The sequence below is a fragment of the Halichoeres trimaculatus genome, unplaced genomic scaffold, assembly GCF_033239565.1.
Source record: "Halichoeres trimaculatus isolate MK-OKI-2021-1 unplaced genomic scaffold, fHalTri1.1 fHalTri1_scaffold_8, whole genome shotgun sequence".
NCBI lineage: Eukaryota > Metazoa > Chordata > Actinopteri > Labriformes > Labridae > Halichoeres > Halichoeres trimaculatus.
The window spans coordinates 35,239,261-35,251,420 of NW_027437186.1; the positions used below are offsets into that span (position 1 = coordinate 35,239,261).

At 42.9% G+C, this 12,160-nt stretch overlaps 1 protein-coding gene across 1 annotated transcript; it reads right to left on the minus strand.

Annotated features, from left to right (window-relative positions):
* Positions 1-371: 371 nt before the first annotated feature.
* Positions 372-9,818, minus strand: lhcgr (luteinizing hormone/choriogonadotropin receptor). Its single transcript, XM_074675874.1, has 11 exons — positions 9,524-9,818; positions 7,953-8,024; positions 6,449-6,523; positions 6,293-6,367; positions 5,825-5,899; positions 4,856-4,933; positions 4,714-4,782; positions 4,550-4,624; positions 4,101-4,286; positions 2,204-2,272; positions 372-1,969 (listed from the first exon to the last, which is right to left on the minus strand). Exons 1-11 carry the CDS (start codon positions 9,694-9,696, stop codon positions 754-756), a joined length of 2,163 nt encoding a protein of 720 aa, XP_074531975.1. The 5' UTR covers positions 9,697-9,818; the 3' UTR covers positions 372-753.
* Between the last annotated feature and the right edge of the window lie 2,342 nt (positions 9,819-12,160).

The following is a 12,160-nucleotide window of genomic DNA, read 5'->3' on the forward strand; positions in this document are numbered from 1 at the left end:
TTTACGATCCCAGAAAAAAATACACGAGAACGGCAGCTCTCAACCATCGTTAAATGATACATAAAGCCTCAATTTTAACCTCGAATAACTAATGTAAACGAAACTCTTTAGAAAAAAAAGGACTTGAATACAAGACAGCCAAATAATATCTTCAAATCACCACAACAATCGGACATGAGAAACAGTTCTACCAGGCGTAATCATTTTTTAAGGTTTGACCACAGCCCATCTGGAATGACTGGAAAGCCGTATTTTTAAACCTATACTGCAGCCAGCCACCAGGGGGAGCAGTTTTTGTGGAGACCTCACTCCGAGCCGAGCAAGTGGACATCCATTTTTTTTACAGTCTATGGTCTCACCACTTTACCTCTTCCAGGTAACTTAATTTTCTCATGGTTTCACGCACTGTATCGCTGGTTTCACAGACCCAAGGCATTGTAACAAACATGAAAAGATCATTAAAGTTGGTTGAAACAATCAGTGCTGAAAGGAAATATCTAAAAATGCCACTGTGATGTCAGTTTATCTCTTTTTCTTTCATAGAAGTTGACTAAATAATGTAGTTTTATATTCACAGATGAAAGGAACATGATGAACAAATCCAGCATTGCAGCAATTATCACATCTGATGGGATTTAAATGATGTCCCCCAAAGCCAGCATGAGGTCTTTCCCCTCAATGTCTCAACTCCAGTTTTCCTTCTTGGCGTAAACAAAAAGTTCTGCGTGTCTTTTTTTGTTCTGAGATTTTCTTTTAGGTGCGCTCCCCCTCCTCTTTCAGGTGTCTGTTTTGCCATGACACAGCAGCGGGCCTCGCTCCTGTTCCTGAGCTTTTATGACCGGATCCCAGGTTGTTGTTGATGTTGTTTCCGCAGACCTTCCCATGACGAGCGCTGGCCTTGCTTTTACAGCAGCCCATAGCGCTCATGAGCCGGCATGCGTCCTTCCTGAAAGCCTTGGTGAAGATTGCGTAAAGGAAGGGATTGGCACAGGAGTTGATGGGGAAGAAGAGCACCAGCAGGATCTTGGAGTTTGTGACGGTAATGAGCGGGACCTTGAACGCAGCAGAGATGGCGAAGAAGGAGATTGGCGCCATGCAGAGGAAATCTGTGAAAATAAGCACGGCCATACGTTTCGCAATCTTGGTGTCAGCGCTTCTCCTGGGGAACTCTGGGTTCTTCACAGCCAGGTAGATGAGAACATAGCACGCACAGACGACGCCGAATGCTCCCACATTGAAGAGGAGGATGAGAATGATGAAGGCCTGAGCCAGAGGAGTCTCTATGTCCATGGGTAAACACATGCTGACTTTGGCGTAGCTGCTGACACCAATAAGAGGAAGAATCCCCAACCCAAGACAGATCAGCCAACCAACTAGCATTATGCTAGCCGCCTGTGTGAGAACAAGATGGCGCTCCACCTGCAGAGCGTTGGTGATGGTGTGCCAGCGCTCCAGGGTGATGGTGGAGAGCGTGTAGACTGACAGCTCCCCTCCAAACACAGACAGGAACCCCGCAGCGCTGCATCCAGCTCCTGTCTGCCACTCGATAGCATGCTGGCTGTAGTGACCGTGTGTGCGCAGGTCCACTGTGGCGATCATCAGGAGGTAGACCCCGATGCAAAGGTCTGCAAAAGCCAGGTGGCACATGAGGAAGCGAGGCACGGTCAGCTTGTTGCGGCTGCAGAGGGAGACCAGCAGCACGGTCAGGTTCCCTGTGATGGCTAGGATGTTGATGAACCAAATGGCAACCCTGAGGAAACTGAACCCTGCGATGTCCTCACAGGGGTTGAAAGCGTCTTCTTCAGGAGTGCAAACCAGAGTCGGTCTAGTCTGACAGAAGTCCAGCTCTGGGTAGTGAAAATTCACATCTCCAAAGCCAGCATCGTCCATGAACAGATCCGTTTCAGAGAAAAATGGTGTGTCAATAACCGGAGTCCCGTCTGCTGAACCTCCGAGCACACGCTGAACCCTGCTTTTAAAGGACAGAAGAGAGGCACATGTGGCGTTTAAAACTATCTCTTTCAGAGCAAAAACATCCAACACTTTGACATCCAGTGCTGTCTGACACACTTCAATGTTTCCATTTTGCTTCCATACTCACACCTGAGGTCTGATGTTTTCTTTCAGAAACTTTTTACCAACCACCAAAGACACACTGAGTTAAATCAACTAGCTAAGAAGCTAAAAACAGTGATATTTTTACCTTACTGATGGGTCTCTCTCATCACAGTATGTGGAGCCATTACTCCACGCAGGATTGATTGAAGACGCTCTAAAGAAGAGGATTAAAACAGAGCAAACAGGTTCTTTCAGTGCTTGGATATTGTATAAATGACGCTGACCAACACATTAGATTTACAGAGCACTGGGATGACTTTAAAGTTAAGGCTAGGATTAGATTGGTGTCCAGTAAGTGGTGGAAGAAAAAAAATTGAAAATAAATAAATCAGGATTTTTTTTGTTTTACGATATCAAATTTGGGATTCTTTGTCAAAAATATTTTTATTTTTTTCCGATTCAAATTCTTCATTTTAGTCTTTTTTATAATCAGGTCAGGAAAAAAGTTCCCACTTTTTCTCCAGCAGAGGGCGAAATGTTTCTCCCTGACTCATTCAATGTGCATTTTATGGGTATATGGCTCCTGATGTAGTCTGGAAACATCATTATCATCATTTAACTTTTTCACTTGGTCTGGTATTAAAGAAGCAAACTAAAAATCGCAAAAATCTTCAATATCAAAGATTCCCACCCTGAAAATCGTAATCGAATCGAATCAAATCGAATCAAATCATAATTCAAATCATAATCGTATTCGTCCCAGTCCTAAGTAATAGTATTTCTCAACTCAACTCAATTTTATTCATAAAGCACTATAAAAACAACCCCAACTGGAACAAAGTGCTGTACATAAAAGATGGAGCAGGCATTAAAAGGGAGATACATAAAAGAAATGAATCTATTAAAAAAAAGGTGCAAATACTGAAATAAATATTTCACTGGTCTTAAAAACAATTTAAAAATAATATAAACAAGTACTAAGATCTAAAAACAAACTATAAATCACTCAAACAGGAGCAGAGTCTCAAGTTGTGTTGAAACGAGTTTTAAAAACGGACAGTGCGGAGACTCGTCCCAAGCCGCATTTCCACCAAGCAGACCAGTTCGGTTCGTCTCGGTACAGCGAGCATTTTGTGGCATTTCCACTGACTTATCCCGGGACAGATCCCCAAATAACCGAGATGAACCGTCCCACTTTTTGGGACCCTTTCGTATGGGTGCCAGACTGAACCAATCTGCTCTCAGAAGGTGGAGCTACAACACTGCAGACCGTTGATTGGTCAAAAGAATCATCACTTACCCTGCGACCGCGGATGCATTTTCTCCTGGCGGCACACAGACTTCTCTGAAACAAAGCTTGATTGTTCTTTGTAACAAAAGAGCTACATGCTAATCACAGAGAGGACAAAATGCTGCACGTCTTCCATCTGTGCTCTTTGTTTACTGTGTCGCGTTTTTCTTCTTCATTGGATTTATTAGCGGGGTAAACTGTGTCGCGCTGCTACGGTGTCATGCTATTATTTAACAGCTGTGGCTTTCAGCATTCTGCTTACACTCCGCCTACCACGAGAGGGCACAGTTTGCTGTGGAAACCCAAACAGAATCAGGCTTAACTGTACCAAACCGTACTGAACCGAACTAGACTGTTTGGTGGAAACGCGGCGTAGGTGGAGGGGGAGCTCGATCCATAATTTTGGAGCGGCTACAGAAAAAGCTTTGTCCTGTCTCAGCTGAGCTGTCTGAGTCCAGGATCAGCAGCTGACCTGAGGACCCGAGCAGGAGTGTGGGCATGAAGGAGCTCAGAGAGCTTCTCCTTATGGTCAGACCAATTAAAGGTTTTAAAAACAAGTAGAGGAATCTTAAAATGGACTCTAAAATGCAGAGGCAGCCAGTGGAGGGAGGCCAGGATGGGAGTAATGTGCTCCTCCTTACGTGCTATCCAGTTTTGAAACAGTAAACTCTGAAGAGCTATTGCAGTAAAAACCTGAACAAGATAGCGTCAGATAAATACACTCAAACTGTTTGATGCTAAGTTGAATCACCTCTGGCTGTTCCAGCTCAGCAGAGCGCAGCAGTGACTGTTGTAGGTGAGGTGAGCTTCCCGCAGGCTCCACAGTCCCTGCAGAGGAGGAAGACTCTTCAGGGCGTACGCTGACTGAGCCAACAGGACCAGAACGGACTCCAGTCCCTGAGCTGGGAGCTTTGTGAGAGCTGTCGAAGAAACGTCCCTGACAACAACAACATCTGTATGAGTGACTGAGGATGTGAGAGCGTCCACTGACTGTTTAATCCTTTTAAGAAGAAAATAAACGTGTGGTCCTCTCAGTTCTGACACTGAGTTTAATCTATGAGCCTACTGAGACATAGAAAAGCCGCTCCACAGTTTCGGTGGTTCAGTTAAACAAACATCCTCCTCTTTCCAACTCTCCAAATGAATCTCAACAAATAAAAGTCGTCTCAGTTAACTTTCTTGAGTTATAAACACACTCACAGGACTCCAGGGCCGGTGGCGCCTTTGAAAGCATCTCTGTGGATCACTCCGAGGTCACGATTGTTCTTCAATACCCTGAAACAACCAAAGAATCAAAGCAATGATGCAAAAAGTCAAACTGGACTGAGTTTATAAAATCTGAGGAAGAAAACGACAGGTCGTACAGCTTATCTATCTTTGTCCCGTTAAAGGCGAAGTCCTGTATTTCCCTGATGCCGTTGTTGTACAAGTTCCTGTTAAAGAGAATTAGCACCAGTAATTCTTAAGTTTTGTTTAAAACTGTTGATGAAGAGCAGCTTGACTTACATTATGACGTATTCTTTCGTCATCCTGATGAAGGCGTTAGGAGGGATTTCCAGAAGATACAGGTTGTCACAGATATCTCTACAAAAGCACAAAAGTTGGAACAAAATGGGAGATAAATCTGATTCAATAATGGTAAATTCCATCCATCCATCTTCTGCCGCTCATCCGGGGTCGGGTTGCGGGGGCAGCAGCCTAAGCAGGGAAGCCAAGACTTCCTTCTCCCTAGCCACTTCATCCAGCTCTTCTAGGGGGATCCCGAGACATTCACAGGCCAGCCAAGAGACGTAGTCTCCCCAGCATGTCCTGGGTCTGCCCCGAGGTCTCCTCCCGGTGGGACATGCCCTGAACACCTCACCAGGGAGGGGTCCGGTAGGCATTCATGTCAGATGCCCGAGCCACCTCATCTGGCTCCTCTCAACGCGGAGGAGCAGCGGCTCTACTCCGAGCTCCTCCCGGATAGCAGGGAGAGCCCGGCCGCCCTTTGGAGGAAGCTCATCTCGGCCACTTGTACCCGAGATCTTGTTCTTTCGGTCACTACCCAAAGCTCATGACCAAAGGTGAGGGTGGGAACGAAGATCGACCAGTGAACAGAGAACTTTGCCTCCTGGCTCAGCTCCCTCTTCACCACTACAGACCAGATGCTGCACTGATCCGCCTGTCGATCTCTTGCGCCATCCTTCCTTCACTCGTAAACAATTCCATGTCCCAAGAGCTAGCCTCTGCAGCTGAGGATCAGTCTGCCAAGGTCCCTGCTTTTGGCTGCTCCCGACCCTTATGGCCTCTCCTACAGGTGGTGAGCCCACAGAAAGGGGGTCCCATGTTGCCTCTTCGGGCTGTGTCTGGCCAGGCCCCATGGGAGCAGGCCCGGCCACCAGAGGCTTGCCATTGAGACCCTACCCCATTGTTTTAAATGGTGAATTCATTTTTGCCAAATTTTGTCTTTGAATTTTGAAACATAAATAGACTCACAAGATGAACTCTGTTTCCAGAGAGTTGATGGACGTAACGTCAGGAAAAACTGTGATTCCTGTGTTTGAGATGCTCCTGTTGAGACAAAAGAAGGTTGGTTATGATCGTTTCGTGCCAAAGAAGAACCATGATTTATAAATCCACAGGAAGATATTCAATGTTTTCATTGAACATGCTGCACACACTTCAGCAGGAACAGATACACATGACTACACAAACAGGATCTGATGGACATGCACTGATGAAGAGATGTCAGGAGCTGCACAGTCAGCACTCAGACACCTCAGCCCCTTGCAGGAGGTTAACTGGCTCCTCCACAGCTACCAGTCCGTATCAGTTAATCCCGCTTTCTCCGGCCAAGTCCTCCAGGACTGAGCTACAGACGCCGCAAACATGAATCTTTCTCATATGCAGCTGCAGGTCTTAAATCTAAAACCAAAAATAAGTTTTCATATTGGGGGCTCTCACAGGTAGCGCAGTTTGGGGAGGTTGTTGAACATCTTCTGTTCGATGTGCATCAAGCTCCTGGTGTTGTGGATCGAGCTGCAAGGACAGAACGACAAACTGCATGAGGACAAATCTGTGCTCTAATAACGATTGTCGACAGAGTTTGATCAGACTTACATCTCAGAGAGGTTGGGGAGGTTATTGAACGCTAATGTCTCGATGGTTTCCAGGACGACGCTCTGAGTAATCTCACTGAGTAAAGAGCAGAAACAAAGCAACATGAGTCATTCACACCAACTTTAACTTTCGTGCTTTTAGTGACTTTTAAAAATAAGAGCTGATTTTGTAACTGGAAGCTTGTGCACAAAATGTTTTATGATTTCCCTCTGGTGAACCCTTTTCTTTAGTTCTTTCCACAAACGTTCAATCAGATTGAAGTCAGGTGATTGACTAGGCCGTTCTAACAGATTGATTTTCTTTTTTTCAAACCATTTGAGAGTCAACTTTGCCGTGTGTTTTGGATCGTTGTCCTGCTGGAAGGTCCAGCCACGTCTCATCTTCATCATCCTGGTGGATAGCAGCAGATTCAGATCAAGAATTTCCCCATACATGGCTCCATTCATTGCTCCGTCAGTTATATGAAGTTTGCCAACACCATGAGATGAGAAACAACCCCATGCCATGATGCTTCCACCTCCAAACTTCACTGTTGGTGTAGTGTTTTTTGGCTGATGTGCAGAGCCATTTCTCCTCCAAACATGGTCTGTAGTATGACAGCCCAAAAGTTCAGTTTTGGTCTCATCTGACCAGACAACATTCTCCCAGTATTCTACAGGCTTGTCAAGATGCTGTTTAGCAAACTTTAAACCAGCTTCAACATGCCTTTTCTTGAGGAATGGAGTCTTGTGGGCTGAGCGTCCATAGAGGCCATGGCAGTGGAGTGCATTGCCTGTTGTTTTCTCTGTAACAATTGTACCTGCTGCCTCCAAGTCTTTCTGGAGCACTTTCAGGGTGGTCCTTGGCTGGTTGAGTACTCTTCTGACTATCTTTCTGACTCCCTGGTCAGAAATCTTCAAGGAGCTCCTGTGCGTGGCCTGTTGATGGTAAGGTGGTGCTTCTTCCACTTGTGAATAATGGCCCCAACGGTGCTGACTGGAATATTCAGGTGCTTTGATATAAGTCTGTAACCAGTTCCATTCTGATGCTGAGCAACAATCAGGTTGTGAATGTCTTCAGAGAGCTCTTTGCCTTTACCCATCATGAGGTGTGTTGTATTTAACTGCTTGGTGAAAAAACAACCTTTTTTATAGGACCATCAATTTGCTCTAGCCCAGCTGATGTTGGTTTGCACTAATTGGAAGATCAAGTAATAATTACTGACAGACTTCAGGTGGTATGGTGCATTTTCTTTGCCAAAGTATACAGCCTTTCCATGGTGTGTTCAATACTTTTTTCCTGTGTTATAGTACTTAATCCACCATAATCATTATTTATGGACCTGAATGTTTTGATTTCTTTTCATGTGTGGATTATTTGAGTTAATACCAATGTCTGGGAGAAATTTCGTTTGAGTTGCAGCTTTGAAAATAAATGTAATGAGAAAAAAGTTGACACGTTCAATACTTATTCTCCCCACTGTGTCAGAGGAAGAGGAAAATGTCAATGTGAAGATGATACATACATCCTTTGGACTTCTTTAAGATCCTCAAAAGAGTGGCTGGAAATAGTTTGCAAAGGTAAGCCATAGAGAAACCTGGAAAAAGGAGCAAAAAGGGCACATTTTAGCAACAAGGCAAGTGGTTAACATCAGTCAAAGCAAGAATCAAGTAACACCAAAAGTTTTCTTGTCAACGGCACAAATGTCAGAATGAATGTGTAATGAAAAGAGCATGATATCCAAACACTGGCAGACCAAACTTCAACCCATGTTACATCACAGGGATTGAATTAACTGGTGCAGCCACTCTGCTGTAAACAACTCAGCAAATAAAGTGGTGAAGCTGATATTCCATCATTTCATAAAACACAGTTGTTACAGCGTCTTGAAGGACTTTGAGTCTTTGATACAAGCTTTAAGCTGTTGGCCTCGCTGTTCCTGAACACTTATCAGCGAAGACTCAAGGCTCTGTGATTTACAGGGGGAGAGGTCAAGATTTAAAACTCTCAAGGCTTGGGACGACCAGATGGAGTTCAAACTGAGCTCTGACGCTCAGAGGCGATGATTACTGAGATGATGCTCTGTGTAACCTGACCGTTAGAGAGCGACTTGACTTTTTCTTCACAGGTAATTAAGCCAACACATGCGGGGCCCTCTGTTTTCAAACATCACAGTGTGATGGCTGCAGCTCCCAAGCATGAGACAGAAAATATAAATATGACTCTGAAGGAGCAGTCCTACAGGTCTGGACATTTTACAGTGGTGTGTTCGCATGTTTTTTTCATTTTATTACTTTTTCTTTTACTAGATTATATTTACAATTAGCTATAAAGTTGGTTTGAGCCACAGGTCTTCAGCATCAATGACAGTTAAGTCATAGAAAAAGATCATCTAGGACCATGGGTTGGAACAGGAAGACAACAGTATCTCAATTTGTGGCTAGAGGCTTGAAGTGAAAAAAAATTGATAATTTTCCTTAAATAAGAATTTCCCAGATACACACGATGTATAGTTTCTCTAATATAGACAGTATGTTGTATTAAAGAGTGATATCAGACCAGCTCAGCTAAGAACTCACGTTGCACTCCATCTTTAATTAGACCAAATCTGACACCAGGATTACCTGTAAGGAACAAACTACTTCACTGAGGTGTTATTATTTCTAAGCTAACACACTGTCACTTGAATTACACTTGTAGACTTTTATGAGGCACTGTCAAAGCACAGTCAGAGCCTTTCCGAGGGTTGTTCTTCAGTGAGAGCTCGACTCTGTGAGGTCAAACATCCAATAAAGTGACAGAAGCTCTTTGGATTTTATGAAGTAAATCTGGTAGACACCTCAACAGTCCACATGCAATTTTGATTTAAGCTCATTTGAATTTTCAGGGAAGGATCTCATGTGCACCATCATCTCGTGCGTAATTACGCACAGCTCGTATTTGCCACTGAGGATTCGTGCATTGATAAAAGAGAATTTGGAATATCTGGATCCACTTCTGATGTATTCTCAATAAAAGCAGATCAGCAGCAGTTTAAGCTAAGCTTCAGTCCCTGTAACTGTATCATCAGGTGATATAGACGCAGTGTGAACTTACAGTCTTTTATCCCTGTGGTCCTTCGTCTGAACCGATCCCTCCGTCATGTTGTTACACCTGATCATGTTGGGGAAACAGCGGCAGATTCTCGGACACACGAAGCCCGAAGCACTCTTGCATCCGTAGATGAATAAAACAGAGAGAAAAAAGACGGCAGGCAGCGAGGTCCACATCGTTCCTCTGTGCGTAAAACGCTCGAACGCAGAGAAGTGTTCTCTGAATGAAGTGCTCTTACATATTTTGCAAAGCGTCAAAGAGCCTTTTGCAGCAGCTGCCGCAGACAGTCATCTTCTGGTCGTACAGGGATCTCCTCCTTGTCTTGGTGCACGGCTTCTTTTCATGAGGCGCGTGTGCGTAAAGGAGAGGCTGAGCTTTGGCTTATTTTGACAACAGCAGCGTGTAAGCAATCAGATGCTCTTCACGTGTCGTTTTTCATTTTTCTTAAGATTCAGATTCAGATTTGGTCTGAAAATACAGTGTTTGTGAGGTAAAACTTTTACTTTAACTTCTATTTTTTTCAGTTTGGCCATCCATCCACAGCATGCAACCACTTTCTCCCCCTCTTTATATACAGCATTTTAATCCAAAGTGCTTCATTTATTCATTTCTTTCATGGATGGGTGCTTTTCTGACAATAATGGGTATTATTTAAGTTTAATATCTTGCCAAATAAAAAAATATTTACATGTGGACAGGAGATTTTGTTTTAATATAAAGAAGCTAGTTTTGAGGATATTTAAAGGACCTCCTTTTCACAATTTGAAACTGTCTGTAGGGATTAAAAAATGACAAAGTTAATCTGTAAATGAGATTAAAAATGAAACTGAGACTGGAAACTATCATACTTCAGAAGAATATTGTTAAATAAATGGTTCAAGGCAATCAACTTAATTCAACATTACCTTTATAATCTGGCTCCTTGGTTGTGTCTTTCTAAATTGATCTGTTCCTGAAAATCTTAAGTATTTCGTTTTTTTAGCTTCTGTGTTTAAGAACTGTTTCTCTTTTCAGTAAATCCAACTCAAGCACAGTGAACAGCTCAGTCTGCAGGATGGTTTATGTCCATTTTGCATATTCAAAATAGAGGAGTGAGGTATTATCTGCTGTTGTGTCTGCTTGTATGGCACCGTTGTGTTTTCTGCGAATGCTTTGTTATGCTAAAATGTGTTAAATGTTTTCTGTTGCTGATTATTTCAACTTGTTTTCAACTTTTACTGAGATGAACCGACATAATGTATCCTTTTTGATGTCACGCCCTTTCCTTTCCTTTATGTTTCCTCACCCGTGTGTCTCTAACTGCTGCGTATTTAAGGATCATTTGAAAGAGAGATTCTGCCAAGTCAATGACTGTGTCCCTCAGGAGGACAGTGTGACCCAAAGTCAAAAGCCTTGTATAACTGTATCTCCTTTGGCACCGTTTATGTTCCTGATAAAGGCAACACAATTCTGCAGCCTTGACACAACAAGTGTTTTATCAGGAGTTACATAAAAAGACTAAATATCTTGCTAAAATTACAGTGTTTATAAATATGAGAAGGAATGTGCCAGTAGGATGTTTTCCACAGTTGGGATATCATGTTTCTTTATAACCAGTCATGAAATTATCCAACCTATGCTAGTGGAAAAATATCTGAAAAATGTGCTGAAAATGCAAACAGCTACTCGTCACGCATGCACTTTTAATGATCTTGTGGTTTCCGTTAAGTTAATGCTCAAGTCGTACCTGGATTTAGACAAAACACCCTCAGGAACAGATAAGCGCCGCAATTACCAAGCATGGTCATGTCAGAAGGACATGGTTAACACAGCCTTCAGTATGATCTACCCATGGTGTAACCTGTTTGTTGCAGTCTATACTCACTAGAGGGCGATGTTGCAATGAGAGGCAACAACCACAGGGGTCAAATCACAGATTGACACCTAATTTTGGAAAACAAGGTTTAGGAATGTACTTAAAAAGTGATAACTACTAACAGGATCATGTAAAGGATGGTTTTCTAGGGCCAGGCCACTCAGGTGTCCATGGAGGTCACAAAAATCCTGTCCTCAATGGGCTTGAAGATGTTCAGGTCATCCCAAAAAACTTCACAATGTCAACACCACTGAAATATGTCATCCAGTATACATCCAATAATCAGTTGGATCAATCATCAAGTTTTTAAATAAAGCAGTTTTCAAATAATCTTGTCTTACCTACATACAAAAACTTCCATGTCCTCATCTGTCAAGTCTGGACATCCAGCTAGGGCTACAACCAGATGGGAGGTAACACGTCCATTGTGGGGCTCAGTCTGAGATAAATGGGTTAGAAAATGATTATCCTGTGACATACTGTAATGTCCGTCCAGATGTTTTGAGATGACACAGATTTGTGAACAAAAGGGCTTTAAAAGTAAAAAAAAACAAAAAAAAAAAAAACAAAAAACACAACAACAACAAAAATAAAAAATATTTATTTTATTTTTTAAGAAAATAAAGGTGAACAAAGAGAAAAGAAAAGCATTAAGACAAAGATTGTTGCCAGAAAAAGAGTCAGGTGCCCACATCATTTATGCTCAGACAAGCTGTTTACCATACCATACCAGCTTTATTTATAGAGCACTTTGAAAAACAACCACAGCTGTAGACAAAGTGCTG